The 27,967-nt window shown below is 54.8% G+C and overlaps 1 protein-coding gene across 2 annotated transcripts in view; it reads right to left on the bottom strand.

Moving 5' to 3' along the window:
* Positions 1-2,358: 2,358 nt before the first annotated feature.
* AAK1 (AP2 associated kinase 1) overlaps positions 2,359-27,967 on the bottom strand; it is a 52,785-nt gene continuing 27,176 nt past the window's right edge. The window contains exons 7-22 of one of the 2 annotated variants that reach the window (XM_064731222.1): positions 27,743-27,824; positions 26,200-26,332; positions 25,104-25,207; positions 24,161-24,240; positions 23,338-23,492; positions 22,979-23,259; positions 22,602-22,808; positions 21,684-21,913; positions 21,366-21,523; positions 20,370-20,477; positions 18,815-18,910; positions 14,251-14,352; positions 13,327-13,428; positions 12,629-12,739; positions 11,139-11,243; positions 8,132-10,105 (exon numbers count right to left, since the gene is read on the bottom strand). In XM_064731222.1, the coding sequence (XP_064587292.1) occupies positions 10,011-10,105; positions 11,139-11,243; positions 12,629-12,739; positions 13,327-13,428; positions 14,251-14,352; positions 18,815-18,910; positions 20,370-20,477; positions 21,366-21,523; positions 21,684-21,913; positions 22,602-22,808; positions 22,979-23,259; positions 23,338-23,492; positions 24,161-24,240; positions 25,104-25,207; positions 26,200-26,332; positions 27,743-27,824 (2,149 nt within the window). In that variant the 3' untranslated portion in view covers positions 8,132-10,010. Of the gene's footprint in view, positions 4,218-8,131; positions 10,106-11,138; positions 11,244-12,628; positions 12,740-13,326; positions 13,429-14,250; positions 14,353-18,814; positions 18,911-20,369; positions 20,478-21,365; positions 21,524-21,683; positions 21,914-22,601; positions 22,809-22,978; positions 23,260-23,337; positions 23,493-24,160; positions 24,241-25,103; positions 25,208-26,199; positions 26,333-27,742; positions 27,825-27,967 lie in introns of those variants that run through there. The other variant, XM_064731221.1, reaches the window with a different exon arrangement.

The raw sequence follows: 27,967 nt of genomic DNA, 5'->3' as shown, positions 1-27,967 counted from the left end.
ATGATTACCAGGAACAGACGATCCCAACCGGAGTGCAAAATTTGAGCCCGGGGATCTGCCAGGCATGGGGGGAACAGAGGGGACTGGGGACACGAGTGTCTCATTGTGGGTCACCGGGGACCACGGACACCCCCAGCTCCTCCTGGACGCAAAGGAGTTTTCCCAAAGCCAGACTCGGTGTTTGGGATGCTCCACCAGCTGCATCCCACACCAGAGCGAGCCCCCTGCCCTCCCAGCCCGTCCCTTTGGAGGCGAGGGATCAGGGACGCTGATCAGCCTTATCCCTCTGACTGCCAGGGGGATCTCTGGGTGTGTGTGAGGGTATTCACCCACCCACAGCAGAAACCACAGCCTGGGGTTATTTCTAGGAACGCTAATGCAGCTGATCAGGTTTCAGGAATGTGTTTCAGAACTGGAGCAGGGTTTCAGTGTCATGGTACTACTGTAAAAGTGCTTTGGGGTCTGTCAGTGTGCTCCAAGGCATTGATTTAACACTGTGAGGAAAGAAACAAAAACCCACAAAAATTCAACTCCCCAACACAAGAGTCTTTGGTGGAAGCTGAGTTAAAGTAACCGATTAGCACTTTGGAGTGATTGAGTTCAGCAATCAAGGAGATCTCACCCGGTTTTGCTGCAGTGTGCTGTGTCACACGGGGTGACAGCAGGAGAGGGGACACAGGGACAGCCCCCACAGTCCTGCAGCAGTCAGGGCAGTGAGCACAGAGCCAGCTGCTCGCTTTACTCACACAGAAACAATGATTATTCACTTTGAACAGAGACTTTAGTGCATTCGGTGGGTGAGAACCAGGAGCCAGTCCCTCTCCCAGCAGGAATGCGGGATTGTCACAGGGGTGTGATAACCAGAGGACCCAGGGCAGTGAACACCTTTTACTACAGTGTTACATACAGAAACCAGTGGTTCTTTTCATAAAACTGATTCAAAACACCCCATTGAGTCTGTATAAGTCTCACTTCATTAAGATCACTGATTGTGTGGCAAATAATTAGCATGATTCTTCCACATTCATTAAAACAGTGAGCTTCAGATGCTATGGAAATTAAATTTCCACTTACAACTCATCACGCTGAGGCTGCAGCAGTGGTAGTGCAGGATTAGGAGGAACACAGGCTGGAAATGAGAACGGTATTAGAGTAAGAGGCATTGAAACTGAGTTTTCTGGCCATAACCAGAAGCCCCATTACCTTATGAGTCACATGCAGAGATACAAACGAGCTGCCTGCACCCCCAGAAGAGATTTCAAACCGTTTAAGCCCTGGATGTGTCTGGCAGGATGGTGAGCTCCGGGGCACAGCCACAGCCTGCTCTTCGTGTAAAGTGCCTGCAGGAGCGAGGAGCTGCCAAAATGCCAGCTGGAAACGGAGCCTGCCCTGGCCCAGCCAGCCCGGTGCACCTTCCCTTTCCCAGCATGAAGGGACAGGCTGAGGCTCCCCAGCATCAGCTCGTGGCGCTGGCAGAAGCTGCACTGAATTATTCAGAGGCAATTTTTCAAGTAAAAATGAAGAGAAGGAAGGAGAAGCTCCAGCGAGCAGAGGGAACACCCTGAACCCCCGTGGCTCCCACAGCACCAAGGCCTGGCCCCCCTTCAGCAGCTCCTGAGCACAGCCCAGAGCCCAAGGGCAGCCCCTGGCTCAGTGTGCCCGTGACCCTCACACGCACTGCCCTTGAATTCACAGTTTGCTGTCACAGTCGTTCTCTGTCTCTCACTGACTCCAGCAACAACCGGCCTGGGGGAACACGTAATTAAAACTAAAACCACCTTTCGGGTGTATATTTAAACAGAAAACTAAACAACAAAACAGAGTAAAAGTGTCAGCTTTGCTGAAGAAACATGTCAAGGGAAACCCAGAAAGTTCTCTACAGTACTTCTGTTTTCAGGAGGTGGGGATGGAGGGCAGAGAGCCCCCAACCACCACTATGCACCAACACCACGACAGCCATCCAGTCCTTTGACAGCTGATTTGGTCTGACAGAAGTGGCAATGTGTGTCACAGTGAGAGTTACCATCTAAGGAAATACTGTATCTCGTGGAAGGGTATAAAAAGAGTTTGCCTTTCCCAACAAACGCCTCAGTTTCTGTGCCAGGCTGAGTCCATGCCTCAGTCACCACAGCCCTGCTCTTGGGAACGGGATAGAAAACAACCCTTAACAACCCTTCAGAAGGAGAGCAAATGGATTCTGTTGAGGTTCATCCTTAACCAACAGGAAGCAATAGGCAGAAGTGACTTTGAGCAGAGCTCTCTGCCAGTATAAACCAGTCTGAGGGGGCTGTGGCCTCTGCTGAGTCACACCACATGAGGTACATCAGGACAGTTATGGAGCTGTTTACATCACAAATGTCCCGTAAGGTCTACTTTTAATACTGTAAATACACATTTCTCCTTCACCATAAGCAGATTTCCAGGTCCTACACTTTGGTATACACCAGACAGGAAATACAAGTGTAAAAGTGAAAGCTCTGCCTGACTGTTTGCACGACCCTTTGATTTTCCAGCAACAGTAAGAGCCTGATTGCTTCACTGGCTTCAGGACACCTTCCCTGCCCGGTGTTCCCATGGTGGGGGAGCGAAGCTGTGCCCTGCCCTGGCTCTGCCCCATCTGCACTGCCACACTGGCACCAGACACCCCAGCACGGCTCTGGCTCTGCGGGCACAGCGCCCACCTGCACACCCAGAGCTGGGCACCAGGAATGTCTCTGAGAGCAAAAGTCACAAAAACCCTTTCACCTGTGAAATCATGTCCTTTCCAGAGCATTAGCAAGTCCTGCTTGACTCGCTCTGTCATTAATAAACCTTTTAATTCATCTTGTAGTGCATTTCTCCACCCAGGACCAGAAAATACGGAATACTGGTAGTTTGAGAAAAGCATCTAAAAAAAAGAAATAAATGGAGGGAAGACAGTGAGAGGAGGAAGGTGAGAAGCAACTGGAAAGGATACGAGGATCCTGAGAGCCAGGCATTCTGACAAACATAACTTAAATGCTTCAACTATATATCACTGCAAATAGAGTTCTGACCAAAAATAATAATTACTTTATATATATATATGTATATATTGCTATGCCATTCAGTCCAGCTAAGAGGTGGGAGGCCCTCGCGAGGCGCTCCTGAGGCAGCACAGCCCCCAGCACGTCAAGGCTTCTGCTTGGCTGCTCTGGAAGGGAAGGGCGCCGAGGCGAAGGGATCGGCGCCGGGCAGCTCCGTAGTCCTGGCAGACAGAGGGAGCAGGGGCACAGAGCCCGCGATGGCCTGCCTGTTGGTCTGGGACACCACCTTGTAGGCAGCTATGGGCTGCGCCTCCAGCCCCGGCCCGTCCTCGGGGCCGTAGTGCCGCGAGTACTTGGCCAGGGACTGCGGACGGAAGGGCTTGCTGGCCACGGGGCCCAGGGCATCGCCCTGCTCCGGCAGCGCTGCCTTGGCCGGGCTGCCCTCCTGGGCCTCGCCGGCTCTGCCGGGGCAGGGCTGCGCGCTGCCGGGCTGAGCGAAGGCAGCAGGAGCCTGGGCAGCTCTCGGCGAGCCCGCGGGGCCGTGCGCTGCCGGCTCCAGGCCTGGGAACGCGGGCTGGGCTCGGCCGTCGCCCCCGGGGCTCAGGAACAGGGGCGCTGAGAACGGCTCCTTGTGGGCAGCCAGCTCTTCCACGCTCTTCTTCTTGGTGAAAGGGGCCCGCAGAAACACGTCTGCCTCCTCCGGGTGCCGCGGAGCTGCGCTGCCCTTACAGACAAAAGGAGCTTTGGTAAAGACATCCACCTCATCGGGGACCTTCCTGGAGCTGCGGAAGGGAGCCGTGGCAAACACGTCGGGTTCGTTGAAAACCTCCCCGCTGAGCGACTGGAAGGCCGGGAACAGCGGCTCCCCTGCCCTGGCCTGGGGCTGGGCATCCTCTTTGGAGGCCTCGTGCCTGGGCACGGGCTGCAGGAACCCTGGGCACGGCTTGCCCGTCTCCTCCTCCTCCTCCGAGTCCATCAGCAAAGGCCTGGAGCCGCTGCAGTCCAGGATGTCTCCCTCGTGGTCTGTCCCCTCTCCCTCGCTGCTGTAGAAGGAGCTGTTGCTTGAAGGACCATCTCTGGCCAGGTACTCTGACTCTGAGTTGTGCTGTTTCACCTGCAGCATCTCGGGCTGGCCCTTGTACAAGGTGAGTCCGTCAGTGCCAGGATCTCCTTTGCAGAGCTGTGGGAACCGGCCCGGATCCCTCTGCACACCTACAAACACAAGAGAAGGGAGTTACTGAGCCAGCTCAGCCGTCACAGCAAGGCACACTGCACAGGAATGTCACGCTGCTCAGATGGAAACCACCACCATGCATGGAGAATGGGCAGGAGAGGGAGGGCAAATCAATGAAAACACAATGCCAGGGAAGCGTTGGCAACACGGGTACCACTGCTGAGAGGATGGGAGATGTCTGACACACGCATGGGCACACACAGCACCATCCCACCAGGTTCCTCTCCCTCCCACCCCGACAACACCACCAGCACAGAGAGTTTCCCTTCCCAACGCTGCTGCCCGAGGGAAGCTCCAGCAGACAGACAGGTTCTGTCCTTCCATCCTGCACTGCTGCTCTCCAAGCACATCTACTGCTTGGCCTGGCCTCTCTTCCTGTGGGGCAGCCCACAGATATGTGGAATTGCTTGTGGGGATGCCCCAAAACCTGCTAAATAACAGGCCCATTTCAGAGACTGAAGGTCAGCTTACAGCTTTCAGTGAATCCTAAGTAGCAGCTGTTTTGGTAGCAGCTATTCCTTTTAACCACTGCCAGACAACTGGTTTTTAACCACTCCATAGCCTGCCTTCAGCTCAAGGCTCAGAGCTCCAAAGACCTGGCTGGTTTCTGCATTGGCACAACCAGGCAGTGCAGGGAGAGGCTGTCCTGCCCTTCTCCAGCTCCAGGAGCCACCAGCAGGCCGGGTTTGCCTTAGGACTCACACAGACAAAACAGAAGATCTCTTACCTTCACAGAACTACGGGCAGCTTAGAAGTGTCATTGGACTCGTTAGCAAGAGCATAGGAGAAAATCACAAGAAAACCAAAACAGCAGGAATTGCAGGAAGAACAAGGAGGGTGAGGAGGCTGGGTGGTACCCAGGGTCAGCAAGGCACCAACCAACACACCCTGCAGTGCCAGAACCTCACCCAGGGAAAACTGCCCGGTTAACTGTTCATGTTTACACACCCATGACAGCCCTGGGGCACCAGAGACACAGAACACCCCCTCCTCCATCACTGCTCACAAGGAAAGACACAGACCCATTCGTGAGGCATCAGAACCAGCATTTATTGGTACAGCACACGGCTAACAAAGCAGGTATGAGCACACTGGAGCAGCCACTCCCCAAAATCCCCTCTGTCTGTCCTGCAGCCCTGCTCTCCACACTGGTTTTCCCTCAGGGGCCACTCAGATGCCAGGAGCAGCACAGGTGCCAGGAGGCTGTGCCACCCTGGCCAGGGGACACTGGGACACTCTGAGCCACAGCTGAGCCACAGCAGGACCAGCTGCCCCTGGCCCGGGGGAAAAGGCATTCAGCATGGAGAGCAGGGGCACCAAGGGCCCGCCCTGCACCACAACAGCACAGCTGCCTGCAATCTTCTGCCCAACTCGTGCCCAACAAGCCGTTTGGGACAGGGTAAGAGAGGGAGGACAGCATCTGAACCCATCTGCTGAGCAGCACACAGCCCTCAATGTGGGGACACTGCACAAGAAGCAGAATGCCCTGTTCTGGGAAAAACTCCTTTTTCTGATCTCTCTGCCCATTCATGTGAAAAGGGCACCAAATGCTCAGCAGCAGTTTTCTGCTGCACAACACCAGTGTGTGTAATATTTGATTCCAGGGTCAGCTATACACACTAGGGAAGATTCCAAACTACACCCAGGCTCTTTTTCAAGAGGGAGAACCTTTAAACGCCTCTGATCACTCAGCACCCCAGGAACACACTCTGCAGGTATTCAGAGCTTTGCCCCAGGTGACAGCCCTGGCACCTGCAGTTTCCCCAGCTTCCAAGGAAAACAGTGCCCTGAAGTGGCAGAGCACTGGAATGACCAAGAGGAAGACTAGAAAAGATTTACTCCCTGTTAGCAAGAGGCAGAGCAGTCACCACAATGGTGAGGATCTCAAAAGAAAGGTCAGGGGAGACAGAGAAACTCCTGGAGCCTAAAGCTCCCCTTCCACCAGGAAACTCTCCTGATTTCATCAAGCCAGGGTCAGGCAGGACTCAACACCCAGGAACAGGCAGCTAAACACCAGCACAGTGAGCAGCATTACTAGTTTGGAACTGTAAAGGGGTCAAAGACTTATCACTCCTTCATTCCTGCACTGTGCAGGTTTTCCTTGAACTCCAATTCCTCTGTTCCAGTTTCTAGAAGCAATTCCATGATTGCTTCTGAACAAGAGTCCAGAACTACCCCCACCCAGCCCTGCCAGCAAGGAGGAACAGCACGGCCCCAGAGTCAGGGACACCTGTGGCACTGCACAGCCTGCAGGATTAAGTGTTTGCTCAAAGCCATCACAGTGGGACACCTGGAGGCACATCCAGAGCCTTCAGCTCCAGAGGATGAGGAATTCAATGCTGCAGTTCTGGCACACCAACCCACACAGCACATCCCAGCAGGGATGAACTCCTGAGCCCTGCACGCCAGGAGCAGCCTCATTCTGGAAGATGTCCCCAGAGCAGGGCTGTCCCCAGAGCAGGGCTGTCCCCAGAGCAGGGCTGTCCCCAAAGCAGGGATGTCCCCAGCACAGGGCTGTCCCCAGAACAAGCCCAGCCCCAGAGCAGGGCTGTCCCCACAGCAGGGCTGTCCCCAGCACAGGGATGTCCCCAGAACAGGGCTGTCCCCAGAGCAGGGATGTCCCCAAAGCAGGGCTGTCCCCAAAGCAGGATGTCCCCAGAGCAGGGCTGTCCCCAAAGCAGGGCTGTCCCCAGAGCAGGGCTGTCCCCAGAACAGGGCTGTCCCCAGAGCAGGGATGTCCCCAAAGCAGGGCTGTCCCCAGCACAGGGATGTCCCCAGCACAGGGCTGTCCCCAGAACAAGCCCAGCCCCAGAGCAGGGCTGTCCCCAGGGCAGGGCTGTCCCCAGAGCAGGGATGTCCCCAGAGCAGGGCTGTCCCCAGAGCAGGGCTGTCCCCAGAGCAGGGATGTCCCCAGAGCAGGGCTGTCCCCAGCACAAGCCCATCCAGCAGCCCCTCCTGGCTCCCCAGGGCCAGCACAGCGAGTGGATTTTTAAACGAGGTGCTTTTGCACAGCTTTTAGGCCAAAGAACACCATTATGGCTCCTTTACAAGAAGCTCCCTCTAGAAATGACTTTGCTCCACACAGCCTGGCTCAAGCTGCCCTGGGCTGTGAGGAGGAGGCTGGAGGAGGAGGAAGATCTCTCACAAAGCCAGGGTTCTCCCCCCACTGTCCCAGCAGGCTGCACAGCACCTGAAGCCCTGGCCAAGGAGGTCCCAGAGGGTCCTGAGAGGACCTGGACAGTCCAGAGCCAGGGAGGGGCAGCTCCTGTTCTGGGACAGATGCTCCCGACACAGTGGCTGTGTCAGAAATGGGGAGGCTGACTGAGCTCATCTGGTTAAGGATGAACAGCAGGGTTCCAAGGGCCCCTCAGAGTAACCAACACCAAATTCCAACCATTCCCTGGAACCTCTGCCACCCAGAGCCAGAGCAGAGCCGGGGGTGAAGGGGAATTGCTCCAGGTGCCGTGGCTGTGCCTGGCCCTGACAGGAGATCCCCAGAACCGTCACCCCAGCGCCAGCCCCGAGGGCAGAGCAGAACAGCCCTGCTGAGCCCAGAGCCCTCCAGAGGGGCCAGCACAGCCCCCCTGGCTCCGGCCCAGCCCCAGCACTGACCCTGCCCCCAGGGACACCAAACGTGGCCCACGGGACACAGGGTGGGTGAGGCTCTCACACGAACCCCTCGGCTCTGAGCAGCACCAGCCCAGCCCAGAGCCGTGGCACACTCGCAGCTTCTGGAGTTTAAAATGAATCCCCAATCTCCACTCATCTCTCAATCCCATTCGCTCTGCAAGCACATGGTGAGTATTTTCTGATGAAGGAGGTCTAAGAACAGTCTCCAGAATATCACATTTCCACCCACACCCAGGAACAGCTACTTGAAAAAGCAATAAAATAAACATTCACATCTGCTTATTTAATAGCATTATTAACAACCCAGTGCATTTGTCATTTTTTCCAGAACCCTTGAACAAGCGCCATTAGATTTAAAATCTTAAACATTCTTTAAAAGTACTTTAATTCACAGAAATCTTTGTTTCTAATATACAGTAGATGGTTACTTTTTAAAATCCATTCTCTTTTCATATAATCTCAGTATCTGACTATACAATAACTTTCTATCTATAGCATCTTCGTGTTTTCCAGTCCAGCTCGCCTGTGCTTTAGGAATATAAAACAAAAAAATAATAAAGTTCTATCCACAATTTTACTAAGGTCATTTCCATAGTTCTCATGTAAAGCTTCTCTTGGAAAGTGCAGTATACACATGTAATGATACAACACACGTAAGCAATACTTTTATTAGTAAGTGTAGGTTTTAAAAGAAGAGTAATGTAGAGACACAACCGATGGGAGCTCTATGTACAGAATTTGTTAAACTAAGTGTGGGGCTGGGAGGAGATGGAGAGAGGAGAGGGGAGGAGAGGAGAGGAGGAGTCACAAACGTGGGGTTCTTCCCTTCCCAGCGAGGTCAGCACAGACACATTCAGTCGCTCGCACTTTCGCACGGGGGAACTGCACCGCCACTAATACAGCTACAAACACAAACACGGGGAGCAGGAAGCTGGGGGGTTCCACTACAGAGGAAGAGTCCTTCTGCTCAGAGAGGGCTTTCAAACACGAGAGAGAGATTCCAGACTCGGTGGGAAGCCAAGGAGAACGAGCTGAGCGGATCCAGCTACGGACAAACCAAGCGAGGGGCGAGGAAAAGGGAGAACCCATCGAGTTGTAGCAGCACTGATTTCAAACCACCTGAACCCAGGGCATGCGTGGTCACAGAGACTGGGGTGGAGAGAGGCCCACAGGAATCTTTGTCTACTGAAACAATGGCTCCATACTGAACTGGGGTGCACTATAGCAGTTACAAGAGAAAATGGAGAACCCAGAACAGATACCAGATGCTCGACTAAAACCAGGATTAAAAATAGACAAACAGCCGGAGGACAATTTGTTTCATACACCATTTACAGTAGGTTGAGGGGAGTTTCTTTTTTTCCAGTCAAACACAGAAAAGAAGTCACAGAAAATACATCTGCTGCTGCCACAGCGCCCTTTTCACCCCAAAAAAGGTCAGTGAAACACTGGTCACAGCCATACTCACATGGATTTGGTTCAAAACCTTGTCACGCTTCACTTAGGGTCATTTCTGCAGCTTTAACAATCTGGTTTTTTTCCTTTTTCCTTTTCTCTGTTTTCCCTCCCCCAGGAAGAGCAGTTAGTTCCCAGCAGGATTGTCAAACAGCAAACCAAGAGCTGGGGGCAGCTGGAAAACTCTTCATGTGCACCAAGCCCAGGGTATGGCCGGGAGGAACCCGGGGCTGCCCCTGCTCTGCAGCAATTCAGAGCCCCAGCTCTGCTGCCCCTGTCCTGCACTCAGGGGTGTCCCTGCCGCTGTCCCCCGGCCCTGCCCAGCGTGGGGAACAGAGACAGAGCCCAAAGCACAAAGCCCAGCTGGGGCTGCACTGCTCACGCCCTGCTGGGCACAGCAGGCTGGGGCAGGGTCCCAGAGCAGCCCCAGCCCCCTGAGCAGGGCCAGGGAACCCAGCCTGACACACACCAGGCTACTGCAGAGCTGAGCCAAACCCTCCCCAGGCCACGGGGGACAGCCAGAGAGCTGGGGGACTGTCTCCTGTTGGCAGGTTTTTCTCTTAATTAAAGGAGAAAAAAGAAAAGAAAAAAACAAAAAAAAGCCCCAAAGAAGCACAAGGAAGGAAACTCTTCTGGCAAGGAAACCGGAGGTGTGGGTAGGTACACAAACTGCTACTGTGTCACTGCTACAGGTCTATGAGCTGATCCACCAGCAGCAGAGACCTGGCTATGTTGGGAAGACTGGACTCAGAGCTTCCACTGTTGTTTCTAGAATGCCCACCTGAAAGTGTGAGAGATAGGAATTCAGTATTGAGCAGGACACACGCACACACGACAGTTTCAGAAGTTCAAGATCAAGAAAGAAAGAAAAAAGTCAAAGCAAAACAGAGAATTTGCTCAAGCTCTTCTCGTTATTTGCATCAGCACAGCAATGAATCCCCTGCCTGCTGTTCACCCTCTGCCCCCAAACCAAACCAGCACAGCAAATCCCTACAAACCCATTCCTTCCACAAAGCTTATCCAGAACCCTGTCCTTGCTAAGGGATCTCTAACACAAATTCAACACTCCCAGAGCCCACAGAAAGGACAGGCCAGAATTTTAAATATTGAAATCTATTTTAGGAGCACCTTTGGGTGCTTTGAGCTGCGTCCAGGAGAACTGGGCTATCGTGGGACTGGGGCTTGGGTACTAAAGGAGAGAGCCAGGGAATGGTTTGGGTTGGAAGGGACCTCAGAGTCCATCTGCTTCCAACCCTGTCTTGGCCCAGCCTTGGGAGAAATCCCTCACTTCCAGAGGAGTGTGTAATGTCTGAACTGTTCCTAACCAGTGTCAGCCTCTGAAAGCCAAGACTGGTGCAGAGCAAGGTTCAGCACATTCCTGCTGAGACCAAGAATGGGAGTTAGGGAAGCCAAAAGGTTTTGTGACCTAACTGAAAAAAAAAAAAAAAAGGCAAAAAAAGCCTTTAAAAACCCCCCAAAACACACAAAAAAGTTCTGGATTTGTCTTTACACCTCCCCAGGTAATCACAAAACCCTTGCAGAGGGGAGCCTGCATGGAGGGGACCCAGCTCAGTGAACTCAGCACAGCTCTCTGGTACCCAGCAGGGCTCTCCAGGGCACCGGGGCCAGCACGCTGCAATCAGCAGCTGCCACAGGCTCTGCTGCCCAGAGCCCCTCAGGGAGCTGGGACAGGGACCACACTCCCATCTCACACACTGGAACCCCGTGCTGCAGCACCACTGCCCCAAAACTCATTTACAGATCCACTGCTTGCCTTTCTTCCTTCCCTTTTTCGCTCCCACATCCTGGCTTACCTTGTGAATTTTTGGATATCAACACTGGAATTGGGTCAAACTCATCTTCTGTCACTTTTTCAGAGCCCTCAGGAGCATCAAAGCCTGATATCAGGTTAGTATCTTCTGCAGCATAGAGAGAAATAAGGGCAAAGAAGCAAAGACAGCAGAGAGGCTGGTTAGAATTGCAGGAGTGTTAGAACAGGTTTCTGTTTAATGTTTTCAGAGACAGGGTTTAGAAGCAGGAGTTCAATTTAAAAGGTGAAATGAAGTTGGTAAGTGTGGGCAGGAAAGAAGAGAGGCAATGAAACACAGGAGTGGAGGGGATCAAACCAAAGCAAGCAGGACCCAGAACAGAGCCTGAGCACTCCGAGGGCTCGGCTGCAAGGTGAGCAGAGCCCGGGGGAGCTCCTGGTGCGAGGGCTCAGGCTGGCTCTCATGCACAGGGACAGGAAAAGGGCTGGGGAACAAAACAAACCACAGAGGAGACTCCAGTCATCCACCTGAGACAAACCCCGAGCAATGAAACCGCATGAAGGCAGATGTGCAAGGAGTTCACCTGCCTGGAGAGTGCCCAGATGCTGTGAGAGGCTCTCCAGAGGCCCCCAGGGCAGCTCTGGGAGATAATTCCATCACTTCAAAGCACATCAGCTGCAGCTCAACACGTGGGAGAGGCACTGCCAACCATCTCCAGAGAGGAGATAACTGATCCACCTCATCAGGCAATTCTGTGTTTTCAGAGCCTCTCACACTCCCTGGGCATCACTCCTTGTTCCTTCAGACACCTCAAATACCCTCCCAAACCTCCTGCATGAAATGTTCCCGAAAGCCCAGCAAGGACACATCAACCCAACAGTTTCCATGAACACAACATTCCTGTCTGACTCCTGCTGGGAATAAAAGATTTCCACCCAAAGCTGACCAAGACTGCACAGGTTTGGGGAGAGGTGAGGCAAGAAAGCAGCTGTGGAGCTGCTCTGTGCTCGGGGGGATCAGACCCAGGCAAAACAACCCTGAGGAACCCCCTGGCCTTGCCCCTGGCTCCCATTCAGTTTGCTGTGACACCACAGCTGGGCTCAGGAACTTCTCCTGATAAGGACAACATTCCCCAGGGCTGCAAGAGCTCATCTGCCTGGGATGCTACTCCAAAAACCACAAAAAATTCCTTTTGTTCCAAAGCCTTATGGCAGATGATTATCAGGCTCCCTTCTGGAACGAATAATGCAGAAAAACCCACCAGTCTCAAATGCCACGTGCAAAAAGCAAACCCAGAGTGCATTCAGTGAGGAAGGGCTGCACACAGAGCCCACCCCCATGGAAAACAACTCCACTTTGCACAAACTCTGTCCTTACAGTCAAGCTGAATAATTGACTTTCCCCCTCCCTCAGTACATCAGGGCACATTCCAAGTCTGAGCAGCTTGGGAAGAAAACAGAGCAGTGGCTTGGGGGCAGTGAAGCTCCAGAAGAGGCCAGAGCAGCTGTGCCTGTGAAGCACGAGGGCCAGTTTACCTTTGTGAGGCTGAGCTGAGAAAGCTACAGGAGCAAACTCATCCAGGAGGTCAGCAGCAGGGTTAGAGAGCAGAGAACAGTCAAGCAGAGAGTCTTCCCCAGTGAGAGAGTCTGGATCCAGGTGAGCATCCCGGGGTGGCATTGCACAGGACACAAACAGCGTTAACCTCCCCTTGTGGCCACATCCCCTCGCCCACAGGCAGGGAGGGAGCCCAGCTTTGCTGCAGAGCCAGCACAGAACCCGCCCTGCTGCCCACAGTGAGGGACAGAGCCCCAGCACCCCAGCAGGGCTCTGTCCCTTGGGGCTGAGCAGGGGCACCAAACAGGGCCAGGTAAGGGCAGAGAGAGGAGCTGCAGCCCAGGGAGAAGGGCAGAGAGAGGAGCTGCGAGGGTGGCTCAGGGAACTCCAGCACACAATCTCCTCAGTGGGAAGGGACCCACAGGGACCAGAGCCCAGCCCTGGCCCTGCACAGACACCCCAAATCCCCACCCTGGGCACCCCCGGGAGCTCGGGCAGCCCCTGGGCCACTCGCTGGGAGCCTGGGCAGGGCCAGCACCCGCGGGGGAAGAAACTTCTCCATTCCCACAAGGAGAGGGGGAAGCGCAGAGCAGTTCCTGGGCAGCCCCCGTGGCAGAGCAGCCCCTGAGGGAGCACCCCCAGCCCCTGAGGGGCACCCCCAGCCCCAGGCCTGACCAACCTGTCCTGTTGGAGGCCACGGAGTCGCTGTGGGACACGAGGCGCTGGGCCAGGGGCGCCTCCAGCCCCGGGATCAGGCTCTCCACAGCCACGGCAGCTTGGCCTTCCCACGGGCACAGCACACACAGGTTTAGTTTGCAAGGAAAAGCACAAGGAGGAAACTGAGGCAGGAGTTGTCTGAATCCTTCACTGACCTGCACTGTCAGCTCGAGGGTTTGGTTGGCTTTGAAGCCTGGTTTCAGCTTTTGTTTGATTTGTACAAGCCCAATTTGAAATACCCAGAGGGTGCAACAGCAGGTTGCTAACACCTGCCCTGCAGCTGAACAGGAAGGAAATATCCACAAGATCCTTGTCCAGCAAAAGGAAAGCAGTGACCACTGGAGTCCCCTTGCATTCAGATCATTACAATTCAGACAACTGCCAGAAACTGCCAAAGCAGAAGAAGTTTTACTGTCACAGGAGTCCTGTCCTTCCTTCCTGCCAGAGCCACAGGTCACAGCCAGCCACAGCAGCAGCTGATGGCACAGCCTGCACTCCCTGTCTGCATAACCTGGCAAGCAAACCCCAATTCTGCAGCCCCCAGAGCCCTGACCTGCCTGCCCCCCTTCATCCCCAGCACTCCCAGCCCAGGAACCCTCCCCTCCTCCTCCTCCTGCTGGGAACCATGGGCACGCTCAGACACCAACTGCTGACACAAATAAAGGCATTTCTGCCACCCTCAACCAGCAGCTGAGGGAACTCCCAAGAGAACCCCCAAGGATCAGCAGAGCAGCCACGAGTGCCCCTGCTCAGTGCCCACCCCGGAGGGAGAGGGCAGCTCAGGCTCAGCAGCACCCAGGGCTGCTCTGGGAGCTGGGGGAGCATGCAGGGGGCACAGAGGGGGGCACAGAGGGGGGCACAGAGAGGGGCACAGGGGGGCAGTTACCATTGGCAGGCTCTGCCGTGCTGCCGAAGGGGTCAGCCAGGGGCAGCAGCTCGGGCAGCAGCAGCGCAGGCTCGGGAGATTTGAGGCCCTCAATCAGTTTTTCTGGGGTAAGCAGGAAAAAGGAGGAAAGGAGGCAACAGTGAGAAAAGCAGAAGAAAGAAGAAGACACCGTTAATGAGGGCTGGCTGTGCTGTGTGTGAGCCCCAGAGCAGCACCTGCACCACGGGTGGGAAATGGCTGCAGAATCAGCTCTGAGTGCCCTGGGCTGCAGAATCAGAGCTCTGAGTGCCCTGGGCTGCAGAATCAGCTCTGAGTGCCCTGGGCTGCAGAATCAGCTCTGAACAGAGCCCTGGGCTGCAGAATCAGCTCTGAGTGCCCTGGGCTGCAGAATCAGCTCTGAACAGAGCCCTGGGCTGCAGAATCAGAGCTGAACAGAGCCCTGGGCTGCAGAGGAGCTGTGAGAGCTCTGAACAGAGCCCTGGGCTGCAGAATCAGCTCTGAACAGAGCCCTGGGCTGCACAGTCAGAGCTCTCAGAGCTCAGCCACCCCTGCCCTGGCAGGGACACCTCCCTCGAGCCACAAGCCCAGCCTGGCCTTGGGCACTGCCAGGGATCAGGGGCAGCCCCAGCTCTCTGTGCCAGGCCCTCAGCTGGTTCGCTGCAAAGCTCTCTTTATCCCAAACCCCACCTCCTTCAGCTCAGCTTTTCCCTCAGCACCCTGCACACACCTGATGGGTTTACAGTCAGTTTGCTCACACTTGGCACCTGCAGCCTCCACTGCCATGCTGCTTTCACTGCTGCCCACACAGCCCTCCAGCCACAAACACTCAGAAAGCAGTTTAGGGAACACCAGAGTTAGGAGAAAACACCAATCAAGGTAATATCAATAATGTCAATATCAAAAATACCAACCAAGAGGCGAGAGAGGCAAAGGGGCTTGGGGTTAGAGCAGGCTATTAGAAAGAGCTCCTGAAACGCTGCGAGTTAAAAGGGAGCGGAGGGCAGAGCTGTGTGCCAGGGCGAGGACACGGTGCCCGGCAGGCACAGGGGCACACACAGGGCTGGTACTCACTGCAGGGCTGGCACCCACTGCAGGGCTGCCCTGGGCAGCACACCCAGCTCAGCAGAGCACACAGCAGAGTCCTTTCCTCTGGGGGGCAGCTGGGGGAGAGAACACGGCCGTGAAAACCCTGCCAGGGCAGGGGCGGGCACTGCCCGGGGCTCTGCCAGGGCCGGTGGAGCCTGAGCAGGCACAGCAGCCCTGCCGGCTGCCCAGCCCCTGCGCCAGCCCAGGGAAATGCCCTGCACCCCTCTGCCTGGGCAAACGGGGCTGGCTCTCACACAGCACGGCAGGGAGAGGAGGGGAACGCAGGGAAAGGGAACTGGGGCTCTGCAAACACCACAATAAAGGGAAAGGGAACTGGGGCTCTGCAAACACCACAGAGCCAACAGGACAGCACCCAGCAGCTCTGCATGTGGGACCCTGCTCAGAGAGAGAAAGCTGAAAAAGCTCTCCCACAACGGGCCTGGGAGACTTCAGGGGGCTGGAGGTAAACTATGATAGCCAGTTATAATAAACAGCCTGCAAGTGTTGTTTTCCTGATATCTGTTTTCTTGTTATTCTCCAAGATTGTTTACAAATGGGCATCTTGTTAATTCTTCAATCAGGTGAAATGCATTGAGTAAATGACCAATCATATTGATAATTATTCTTTCAGGTGCAATGCATTGAGTAAATGAACAATCATATTGATAATTATTCTTTCAGGTGCAATGCACTGAGTAAATGAACAATCATATTGATAATTATTCTTTCAGGTGCAATGCATTGAGTAAATGACCACTCAGGCCCACCTGCATCAGGCCAGTGTACAAAAGGAGCAGCTCAGTGCACACTGAGGCCCTTGGGCCACTCAGCCTCTCATAACTCTGTGTCATTTCTTTTTAAACAGTGACAAACAGTGGCTCCTTAAGAGAGCAAAACCAAGCAATTTCAGGCTCACGTTCAAGACCTCAAATATTTGTAAAGCAGTAAGCTCAAACTGAAAGCCCAGGAGGAGAACACTGGATGCTCTTTACACTCATCTAGCTGGATTCTCGTGGTCTGCTGGCTTTGCTGCTTTAAATCATCACACCCCCACCTTGTCCTCCCAGTAAATACAGCCATAAATCCATCAGTTCCCACATGAGCAGTTGCCCTTTTGCATCTCCCCAACTCAAGATGCAAGCTCAGATCATTAGTGCACACCCACAGCTGCTGTGCATGCCTAATTGAGCATGTGCAATTACTTTATCTCAATGTGTCATCTTGGTGCAAATAAATCCTCAGCAGCAATACAGTTGTTTATTGCAGCTGTTCTCAACACCCAGGCAGAGCTGGGCACCCAGTTACCTCCTCAGAATTTATGGGCTGGAGTAGAGTTATGGTGATTAAAAACATCTCATCCAGTGTTCTGCTCCCAGAAAAATGAAATACCCTCCGTGCATCAGCCAGTGACCCACAGAGAGCTGCCCTGACCAACAGCCCAGATCAGGCAGTGCTGAAGCCTGAAATAAGCTCATTAAGAACAACTTGGCTCATTTTCCTGCCCATACACAAGGAAATATGTTTTCAGCATGAATATTTAATTCTCCCTTGTTTTAACAGATGTTTTGCCATATTTTTACATCCCTCTTGCCAGCTCCTCTTCCTCATTACAATTCCATTAAGAACTGCAGCCATTACACAGGGAGGAAGAGGAGGGACACAGCGACAGCAGCCCTGCAAGGTGTGGCGGGCACTCAGGTGATGCCACCTGCACCTCCAGGTGCCAAGGGGAGGTGGTTTGGCCTGAGCTGAGCTTTAGCCAGGTGAGAACCTGAGCTCCAATCCAGGAGTTTGATCCTTTCTGCTGAATTTACACACAGACCCTCTCAGCTTCCAAGCCAAGGAAACTCTGCAGCCCCAGGCCTTGGAAATATTCAAGAACAAACACATGAAATTGTCTTTTTTGGGTGCTCCAAAGCAGCAGCGGCCCAGAGCTGGGCTGAGGATGAGGATGGGAGCTGCAGTTGTGCTCTGGGGCTCACACTGGGACCTGCTCACACCTTCACAGAGAGAGGCTGCAGGATAAAAACATCCCCACATTCCAAATCCCACCGATTTGCAAATGAGCTCCTAAGCCCTTACATAATCTGTGCTAAAAAGTGTTGGCTGCTGCAGTCAGAAATGTGCACAGAAAAGGCTCAGAAGCAGCACTGCAAAGTAAATGAAATAGCACCAACTGCACTGCAAAACCTTGCCAAATCAGAAAAGGTCACATGGAACTTGTGCTTCTCAAGATGCTCACATTTGCAACAGACTTTGGAAGCCAAAGAAACACTGACTCTTAGAGGAAAGAAAGATTAACAGTAATAAAACCTACAATTTCATGGTTGGGAGCCATTTGAAAACAGCTTAAGCCAGAAGCAGGTAATTAATCACCTGGGGATTATTTCTCACAGGATCCTGGAATGGTTTGTGTTGGGAGGGACCTCAAAGCCATCCCACCATCACTGCATCCCACCCTGCCTTGGCAGGGACACCTCCCACTGTCCCAGCTGCTCCAGCCCCCGCGCCCAGCCTGGCCTTGGGCACTGCTGGGATCCAGGGTGGGCACCCTCAGGGCACAATTCCCAATTCCCAACATCCCATCCATCCCTGCCCTCTGCACTGGGAGCCGTTCCCTGGGTCCTGCCCCTCCATCCCTTGTCCCCAGCTCTCCTGGAGCCCTTTTGGGCTCTGGAATGTGCTGGAAGCTCCCCTGGAGCGTTCCTTTCTCCCTTGGGCACTGCTGGGATCCAGGGTGGGCACCCTCAGGGCACAGTTCCCAATTCCCAATCTCCCACCCATCCCTGCCCTCTGCACTGGGAGCCGTTCCCTGGGTCCTGCCCCTCCATCCCTTGTCCCCAGCTCTCCTGGACCCTTTTGGGCTCTGAGGGGTCCCTGGAGCCCCCCCTGCTCCAGACTGAACAACTCCAGCTCCCAGCTTTCCTCCAGGACATTGCTCCAGCCCTGCCATCCCTTTGGGGATGCTGAGCCCTAAGGACACCCAGCCCTGCCATGGAAACCACCCCCAGTGCAGAGAGCCTGGCAGAGCCTGGCAGAGCCAGCAGTGCCAGCAGAGCCAGCAGTGCCCGGCAGAGCCAGCAGAGCCTGGCAGAGCCTGGCAGTGCCCAGCAGTGCCCAGCAGAGCCCGGCAGTGCCAGCAGAGCCTGGCAGAGCCCAGCAGTGCCTGGCAGAGCCAGCAGTGCCAGCAGAGCCTGGCAGAGCCAGCAGAGCCCGGCAGTGCCAGCAGAGCCCGGCAGTGCCCAGCAGAGCCCGGCAGAGCCTGGCAGTGCCAGCAGTGCCTGGCAGTGCCAGCAGTGCCCAGCAGAGCCCGGCAGTGCCAGCAGTGCCCAGCAGTGCCCAGCAGTGCCAGCAGTGCCCAGCAGAGCCTGGCAGTGCCAGCAGTGCCCGGCATTTCAGGCGTGCCTGCACAGAGGCAGGAGATCCAGAGGCCAGAACAAAGGGCAGGAGTGTCCCCTCCTCCCCCAGCTCGGGTTACCTGGGGTGTCAGATAACGGGAGAGGAGTGAAAGGATCAGGCACAGTCAGCAGAGCAGGGCTAGAGTCCAAGCTCAGAATGTCTTTCGTTTTTTCAGCTGGTAGAGAAGAGGAAAGGAAAGGAAAAGAAAAGAAAAGGCAGAGTGAACAGAGAAAAGGAGAAAGCACAGAACAAACCCCAGCACAGGCACAGCCACACTCTGACCAAGTGTGCCACTGAAAACAATAAAAACCCAAACAAAACCACTGTTGCCATGCAGCTCTCCAACACAGTTTGACCCACAGATCTCAGAACGTTTCCTGGCGGGGAAGAACTGTTATCTGCCTCCACAGCAGCACAAAAGGTGAAAGGTTTCACAAAGGACGCACAGTGTGCAATAAAATCTGTCCCAGCAGCCAGGCTGGGACAGGCTCCTGTCTCTGGGCAAAGACAGAAGGGCTCAAGTGCCCAGCCCAGATTCCCAAGGCTCCTTCCCATGCCAAGCCCAGCACTGGGAAGCCAAGGGGCACATTTTGAACACAGACACTGCAGAACTGACCGTGGTACAGCACCACAGAGCACACAGATGCTCCTCAGGCTTTGCAGAAGGTATTTCACAGCCCAATGTGGAGCTGCTGCTGCTCAGCATCACCCACACAGGCTGATGGAACAGCAGAAACTGCTCACAGAGAAAGCAACTCCCCAGGAGCACTCCTGTGTCAGGGACTCCAACTCCTTAACTCTCTGGTAAGAACCAACACACCAGGCTCAGTTATAAGCTCCCCTAAATCTCCTTTTATAAATAGAAATAAGCACAAATGGATTTGTCCCTCCTTGCCCCACAAAGGATTCTTCATCCCAGACTCCTCTCACCAAGGGCTGCTCTGTTCCAGAAGGAGCATTGTCACCAGGGCAGGATCCCTGGCCCCTGGAGCTCTGGAAGCAGCTTCCCACCTGTGCCTGGGGGTCTGAGCTGCCCCCAGGGAGAGCGGATGCTCCAGGAGTGGGAATGAGCAGCAGCGCTCACCAGGGCTGTCTGGCATAGCAGGGCTGCTCACAGCAAACCCTGGGACACAAGGGCCAAAGGAGAGCCAGACAAGGCCCACAGGCACAGAAACTCCTCAGAGCAGCCAAGGTGGAGCCACACAGCCCAGGCAGGGCAGAAATCACTGCCTCCATCGCTGCCCATGTCAGTTATGGGGCTGTGCTCTCCTCACCCTGCAGCAGAGGAGTGACCCTTGTGTCTCTGCTCCTCCACACAGAGCAGCAGCTCCCAGCCAGCTCCCTCACTGCACAGGGCAGGCTCTGCTCCTTGTTAGGAGCCCCATGGAACCTCCACACACTAAGGAGCTTCCTTGGCAACTCAGGGCTCAGTTTCTTCCCTCACCACAAGCCCCACCTCTGCCTCCACACAGTCTCTGCCACCCAGCTGTGGCATTCCCCCCTCTCCTCGAGTGCCAGCCCCGTTCCCTGCAGCTCTCAGTGCCCCTACACTCTGTTTGCAGCATTTTCCTTCCCCTTCAAGGAGGTTCTGGCCAGGAGCTGCCCTCCCAGGCTGCCCATGCTCCCAGACTCACCTGGCCCAGCAGGGAAGGAGGAGCCACCGAAGGCGTCCGTGGGGGCTGCGGGCTGGAACCCTGGCAGCAGGTTCTCTGTGGAGCTGCCTGCCTTTTCTGGAGCCTTCCCTGCAAAGCACACCCAGAGTTAGGGGGAAACCTCGATTCTGAAACTCCTGTTCTATTCTGACAGCAGGCTGCTCATCTGTATTTCCAGGACACTGTTCCACTCAAGGCCCTTGCTGCAAATCCCAACTTGCAGATGAAGCAGAGTTTAAACTGCAGCTTCCAAGGCACCTGAGTACCAGTCAAAGCAGCTGGTACCTCTGCCTTGGAGGCACCACAGAGCTGCAAACACAAAGCACCTGGAAGGATTTAGCCAGAGGGTTGTAACAATATGGGGCACCCGAGCAGTGCCTGCCCAAAACCATCCCCAATCCCTGAGCATTCCCTGCCCAAACCATCCCCAATCCCTGAGCATTCCCTGCCCAAACCATCCCCAATCCCTGAGCATTCCCTGCCCAAAACCATCCCCAATCCCTGAGCATTCCCTGCCCAAATCATCCCCAATCCCTGAGCATTCCCTGCCCAAAACCATCCCCAATCCCTGAGCATTCCCTGCCCAAAACCATCCCCAATCCCTGAGCATTCCCTGCCCAAACCATCCCCAATCCCTGAGCATTCCCTGCCCAAAACCATCCCCAATCCCTGAGCATTCCCTGCCCAAATCATCCCCAATCCCTGAGCATTCCCTGCCCAAATCATCCCCAATCCCTGAGCATTCCCTGCCCAAATCATCCCCAATCCCTGAGCATTCCCTGCCCAAAACCATCTCCAATCCCCTGCCCAAACCATCCCCAATCCCTGAGCATTCCCTGACCAAAACCATCCCCAATCCCTGAGCATTCCCTGCCCAAACCATCCCCAGTCCCTGAGCATTCCCTGCCCAAAGCATCCCCACCCCATGGCACCCTCCCTTCCAGAGCAGGCAGGTGTCACAGCACCCCGGGCACCCACCATCCCCCAGCTTGGCAAAGTCCTTGTTCAGCAGCTCCTCAGCTGTCAGCTTGGAGAAGTTGTCATCATCAAAGGGGTTCCACGTGGACACGTCAGGGGGGTTGTAGACGTTCTGCTGCGAGGTCCTTGGCGAGCCCGAGGGCGTGGTGGAAGCAGATCTGGATGGGGTCACCCCAAACAAGAGCCATTAACCCATCTGCAACCAAGAGCTGAGCCCCAAAAGCCCTGGCACCTACTCAGAGCTGCTGAGGCTGAGCCCCAAAAGCCCTGGCACCTACTCAGAGCTGCTGAGGCTGCCCCCCCGGCCCTGGCACGTACTTGGACTTGTTGAGGCTGGCCTCAGCGGCCGCGGCCTGCAGCAGCTGGGTGGATTTGCTGGCGGGCACGCCGAACACGGCGCTGTGGGTGACGTCGCTGAGGATGCGGCGGTGCCCCGCGCGCTGCGCCTTGGGCGACGAGGGCGGCGTCAGGGAGCCCAGCTTCTGCCCCTGCCCCTGGGCCTGGGCCTGCTGCTGCTGCTGCTGCTGCCTCTGAGCCTGCACCTGCGCCTGCCGCGGGAGGAAAGCACAGCGACCGCGCTCAGAACGGCAGCCAGGGGAGAAAACAGCTCCTGGGGGAGCACACGGTGTGCCAGGCAGGGACTGGGGAGAAACAGCACCCAGCGTCCCAATCATGGACTGGGGAGAAAACAGCACCCAGTGTCCAGGTCATGGACTGGGGAGAAAACAGCACCCAGCCATGGACTGGGGAGAAAACAGCACCCAGCATCCCAGCCATGGACTGGGGAGAAAACAGCACCCAGCATCCCAGTCATGGACTGGGGAGAAACAGCACCCAGCGTCCAGGTCATGGACTGGGGAGAAAACAGCACCCAGCTCCTAGCCATGGACTGGGGAGAAAACAGCACCCAGTGTCCCAATCATGGACTGGGGAGAAAACAGCACCCAGCATGCCAGCCATGGACTGGGGATGGTCTGGAGAGCAAAAACCAGACAAACAAAGGGATTTGCTGCTCTGCAGTGTTGCAGGATTACTGCACAGGCAGAGTCTCTCCCCTTCCTGTGGTGCAGCTCTGGAGGTAAAACCTCCATTAGGGCTTGGCAAAGGCTGGCTGGGCTCAAACCTGCTCAGGGTAGAGAGGCTGAGACCCAGAGCAGAGGTGGAAAGGCTCAGAGCAGCCCTCAGGAGCTGGCAGGGGAGCAGCTGCACCCAAGTCCCAGGGCCCCAAGGTCTCACCCCCTGCTCCTGTGGCTGTGCTGGGGGTGCTGAGCCAGGCTGGGCCTGGGGCTGCTGCTTCTGCTGAGCTGCTGCTGCTGCTGCTGCTGTGCTCTTCTGCTGCATAGCTGCCTGCTGGGCCAGCAGCTGCTGCTGCTGCTGCTGCTGGTAGTAGTTCTGCATCAGCTGCTGCTGCTGCGCGGGCGCTCCTTGCTGCATCACTGGGAACTGGGAAACAATTGCTGCTTGAGAGGCTGCAGGTGTGAAGGACCTAGAGCAAATCCTGCCAGAGGACTGGGGAAATGCCCAAAGGCTGCACCCAGTCCCCCCAAAGGAGCAGGAAACACAGAGCTACAGCCCTGCAGACACAGATGTGACAAACCTGCTGCACCACCCACCTGCTGAGCCTGCATCATCTGCGGCTGCTGCTGCTGCTGCTGGAAGAAGGCAGCCTGCTGCTGCTGCTGCTGCTGCTGCAGGAGCTGCTGCTTCAGGAAAAGCTGCTGCTGCTGATGCTGAGGGGTGGCCTGGGGCTGTGTGGAGGGCACCTGGGGCTGTGCCTGGGGCGCTGCTGCTGCTGCTGGCTTGGCCTGGGGCTGGGCCGGAGGCTGCTGGGGCGCTGCTTTAGCCTGGGGCGTGCTGGAGGGCTGGGCAGTGCCCAGGGCAGCCGGGCCTGCAGCTGGCACAAGCACCAAAGGCAGGGTTAGGGCAGTGCCCGAGGCACGCGGGGCAGGGAGCACACAGACACAGCGCTCACCCTGGGGCTGAAGGGCTGCCTGGGCTGTGGCTCTCTTCCTGGGCGTCAGGGCTGGCTGGATGGGCAGAATGCCAGCGTTGGGCTGGGTCTGTCCTGCTTTAGGTCTCTGCCGGGGCGCTATGGACGTTTCTGTCGTGGGGATGGGGTCTGTGAGCCTGCACAGGGAGGAGCAGAGGGAAGGGCAGTGAGCACAGAGACACAGAACACACAGCAGGGGCGAACACGCACCCACACCTCAGCTGGGTGGGAGTGACAAAGGTGAAACACTCGCGGGCACCCAGGCACAGCGAAAGCTCCTGCCTGCATTCACCACAATTAATCCAACACTGTCCTTCTGACTTCTCTGCCACTCGTGGCATCCTCTGCTGGTGGACAGCTGGGACTTGTCAAAACCACTCAGCTTATATCCAACTATTTCCTACAACATACTGCTTGAAACCACCCAGACTTCTGAATGAGCACACGAAGGACACAGATCAGCTCATGAGCAGTGGTACCTTTGGGCAGAGCTGTCTGAACTGCCATCTTTGGCTGCACTTTAACTTTGGTGCATCCAGCCCAGAACCACTGAACTCTCCTGATCTCTGCTCAGGGTTCACTGAGCTCCAAAAATGCACAGCAAGAGAGAGGAGCAGCCATGCCCCCAGCCCTCTGTGGTCTGGAAATACCAAATTGATAACCAATGAACCTGATATCAGATTGTTTCTGAGTCAGGGAGAGTAACGGGGCAACTGAAGTCCCCAAGGAAGCTGAATCCACCTTTGCTAATAAACAGCAGAGACAACAGGCAACAAAAGAGGGAGTAAAGAGCAGGTGGGGTTACCTGGCCTTTGGTTGACTCTTCTTTGCAGCAGCTTCACTTGCTTTAACTGGGTCTGGGAGTTTAGCAGGGATTGGAGAGTTCTGCAGAACCCAAAAATGCCCAATTTGGTATTTTGAGGGCAGAAAACAGAGTCAGAAATAATGTGCAAAAACATCACAATAAAACAGAGAGAACTGGGGATTCCCAAAGCAATTACTCCTCATGTGGACACACAACAAACAACACCACAAAGGGTTCATGTCATGGGGAGACAGGAGTTTGGGGGAGTCTTTGCAAGGGAACAAAAGAGGGCTCAGCTTTTTGACCACTGAACATGGAATATGAACATAAAGCTCCACAGCACAAATTTTTAAAAGACATGTCATTTTTAAGACATTTCTAAAAGACTGTCAGACAACAGCAGTGACAAAATTTATTAATGATGCTATAAAACCACAGGCATAATAGAACCCAAACTACCTCTTATTCATAAAGACCATAAATAAGCACCTGAGCATAGGGGGAAAACCCTAATTTCTATTCATGAAAAAACAACAAAATAAAATGTCTGTCACAGTGTCCATAACAGTGTAAGAAAATAATTATCCACTCCACTTTCCAGCTGAAGCCTCTGAAGACACACCAAGAAGGGCAATGGAGTTCCAATGCCAAGTCCCAGAACTGCTGCTCAAACCCAAGTGCAGGCCAAATTACACAGGCTATGATGAGAGTGCCTGGAAATCAAATTGCTTTCCCAAGCATGGCCTAATTTTCCATGTTCACATGCACAAGATCTCTTGGTTGGCCTCACACTGGTGACTGGGTGAGGAGGTAAATCAGGGACAAACAGAATGAGAAACCCTGATTTCTGACCCAAAGAATCCAACCCAAACCGTGCTGTTACAAACAGGACCCTCCTGATGACAGCACAGAGGCAAATGCTCAGTGTCCTCCCCCTGCCCACCTGGACATTCTGCACTGGGCACTCCTTCTTGGCCAGCTTGAATGCAAAGTAGGAGACCTGATAAATGTCAGGTCTCTTGTCAGGGTCTGGCTCGAGCATGTACCCTGGAGGAGATGGAGAAGCAGAGATCAGAGCAGCAGCACACACACAGGAACTGATACACCACAGGAATCTTCTGTGCTCAGGGTGGGCAGCCCTGGCAGAGGTGCCCAGAGCAGCCCTGGCAGTGCCCAAGGCCAGGCTGGAATAACCTGGGACAGACAGGTGTCCCTGCCATGACACTGGGTGGGCTTTGAGCTCCCTCCAACCCACCCAACTCCACGTTTGGTACAACCAGGAGCTAACAGAGTCCTGCCTCCTTCAGAACAGGGCAGCACACCCAGCACGGGCCAGGACACATCTCCCCCCAGAGCTGGGACCCCCAAAGCTCTGGGGCAGGGAGGGGAAATGCTGCCTGCCCAGGGAACAGGAGCAGCTCTGGGTGGGACTGGGCACTTCCAGGTGAAGCACAGGAAAAGGGATGAGCCTGGAGTGCCAGCAGGGCAGGGAGACAGGGCAGCCACTGCAGGCAGCCCACAGCAGCAGGGAAAATGCCAGCCTGCTCTGCAAACACATCCAGCTCTGTGTGAGTCAAGGCTGTGGCTAGGGAAAGGGAAAAAATCAAAAGCTGTGCTGCAAACAAGAGAGCTGCCCCAGCTTTGCCAAGAGTAGTGCATTGTACACTTAATTACACATTCACTCCAGTCAGTGGGATATTTATAAATCATTTCAGTTCTGTTTCCCAGTTCACAGGAGATGAATTCTTATCACTAGCCTAAGCCACTGTGGTCTTTTCAGTTCCTTATCCAAACAGATTTATTACAGCAGCAATTCGTTTCTGCATAAATGGGCTGATTGTGCAGGGCTCACAGCAAACAGCTGTGTGTGCTCCTGCCCTTCCAGTGGCTCCCTCCAGCCTGGCCAGACTGAAATCTATGTCATGACCAGTCCAAGAGTGATCTCCTAAACCAGCCCAAGGTCCCTTTGACCCCGCAGTGTGCAGGGCAGCCCTGCCAGGGACAGAGCTCCTGGCTGGGCAGAGCCCTGGGGCACTCACGGATGAGGCAGTGCATGTCCTGCGAGTGCCTCGAGTTGTCTGGGATGGTGAAGGTGCCGTCACAAATGGCCACCTGGCTCTCCCCAAAGGGCAGGGTGAAGTAGCACAGCTTGTACAGCAAGCAGCCCAGGGCCTGCAGAGAGAGAACAGGGCAGGGATCACACGTCATGTTCATCACCACACGGCCCTGAGTGCCACCCAACAGGCAAAGCCTTTCTGCCACACTCTGGGAGGAAAGAGCAAAGCCAACAGCACAAATAAATGGCAACCATCATCATTAATGCACCCATTGTGACAAAGAGAAACCCAAACTGCTTCCAAGATTAAGTCCAAACAACCTTTCAGCTGCTATAAATAAATGCCAGGGAAGTACAGCTCATTCTGCAGGCTGCCAGGTTCTGCCACCCTTCCCTCCACTGCCACGCTGCTTTTGGCACCAAGAGCCACCACCCATTGCAAAAGCAACCCGTTTTTGCACAAAGGGCTAATTATGAAACACTCCCCCACCTCAGAGCGGGGAGCAGGAAACATTTCCTAATCCTGAGAAACTCCTCATCAGCTCATCTCTCTTGTCACAGGATTTCACAATGAAATTGCAGCTGGCTTAAACAACCTGGACAGGATTTCAGGGGAAGGGAGGCTCCCAGCAGGACAAGCACTGGAACAGGCCTGGAAGCTGAGGCCCCACCACCAAACACTGCTCTGGACATGCTCCAAGTGCCACTGGAACCCAGCTCCTGCCATGCCAGGAACAGCAGAGCCTTTGGATCTCCCCTTTCCACCCTGCCCCAGGAGGGAGTGCAGATCCTGTCCCTTCCCCTGGCACAGCTGTGACCCTGCCCAGGGCTCTCACACACCCCTGGCTCCAGCTGCTCACTGAGGGGAATTCAGCAATTCTCCCTCTTGTAGATGCAGAACTACTGAACACAGATCAAAACTCTGTTTTTCTGCTTCTACCATGTTACCTCCTAGCTCAGGGCTCCAAAAAATACAAAAATGCGAATAGTTGGTACTTTAAACACCTTTAAACACGTGCTGAACTGCCACTGCAAACAGCACAGACTGTGTCCCACCAAAGGAGAGCAGGTGAGCCAGGAATGGATCCCACCACAGCTGGATCCTGTTCCCACCATGAAGAAGGAGCATGGCAGGACTGCCCTGATCACCAGCAGTGCAGAGCTTGGCCTTTGGCCAGCCCTGAGTTACACAGATCAGCAACTGCTGCTGCTGGGGCAGGGCCATTTTCTCAGGTTCCCACTCAATTCTGAGCAGAACTTTGATTCCACACACCAACAACCTGGTGCCACAACACCCTGAGTTGTCTGATTTATGATACAAAATCAGGTTTGCCCCATTGAGCCCTGGAGTTTGATCCATCTCTCAACTCAAAGCACACAGGAGGAGCACACACATCTGCTGCATGCAGCAGGAGCTCATCACACATCACCAGAGGAATTCTGCATTCAGGAACTGCCCAGAAAAGCAGGCCAGCCCTGTTTCCCTGCCCTGGCAGTGCAAGGATGCCCAGGGCTTCCATACTCACCCAAATGTCTGCTTTTGTAGTGATGAGTTTGCCACTGTACAGGTTCACCATCTCTGGGGCTCTGTAGGACAACGTCGTGTACCTGCAGGGGAAGGTGGGTCGGGGGGTCAAAGGGGATAGCAGGTTTGTCACATTCCCAAGCAACCCAAAATTCACTTTTCCCCTATTCATTACAAAGAAAGGGATGCTAAAGATTATCTATTGGAAAAATGTTCTAAGAGCATC

Source organism: Zonotrichia leucophrys, chromosome 22 (genome assembly GCF_028769735.1).
Source record: "Zonotrichia leucophrys gambelii isolate GWCS_2022_RI chromosome 22, RI_Zleu_2.0, whole genome shotgun sequence".
Lineage (NCBI taxonomy): Eukaryota > Metazoa > Chordata > Aves > Passeriformes > Passerellidae > Zonotrichia > Zonotrichia leucophrys.
The sequence above is the reverse complement of the archived record's forward strand: the minus strand, read 5'-3'. Positions and strand labels throughout refer to the sequence as shown.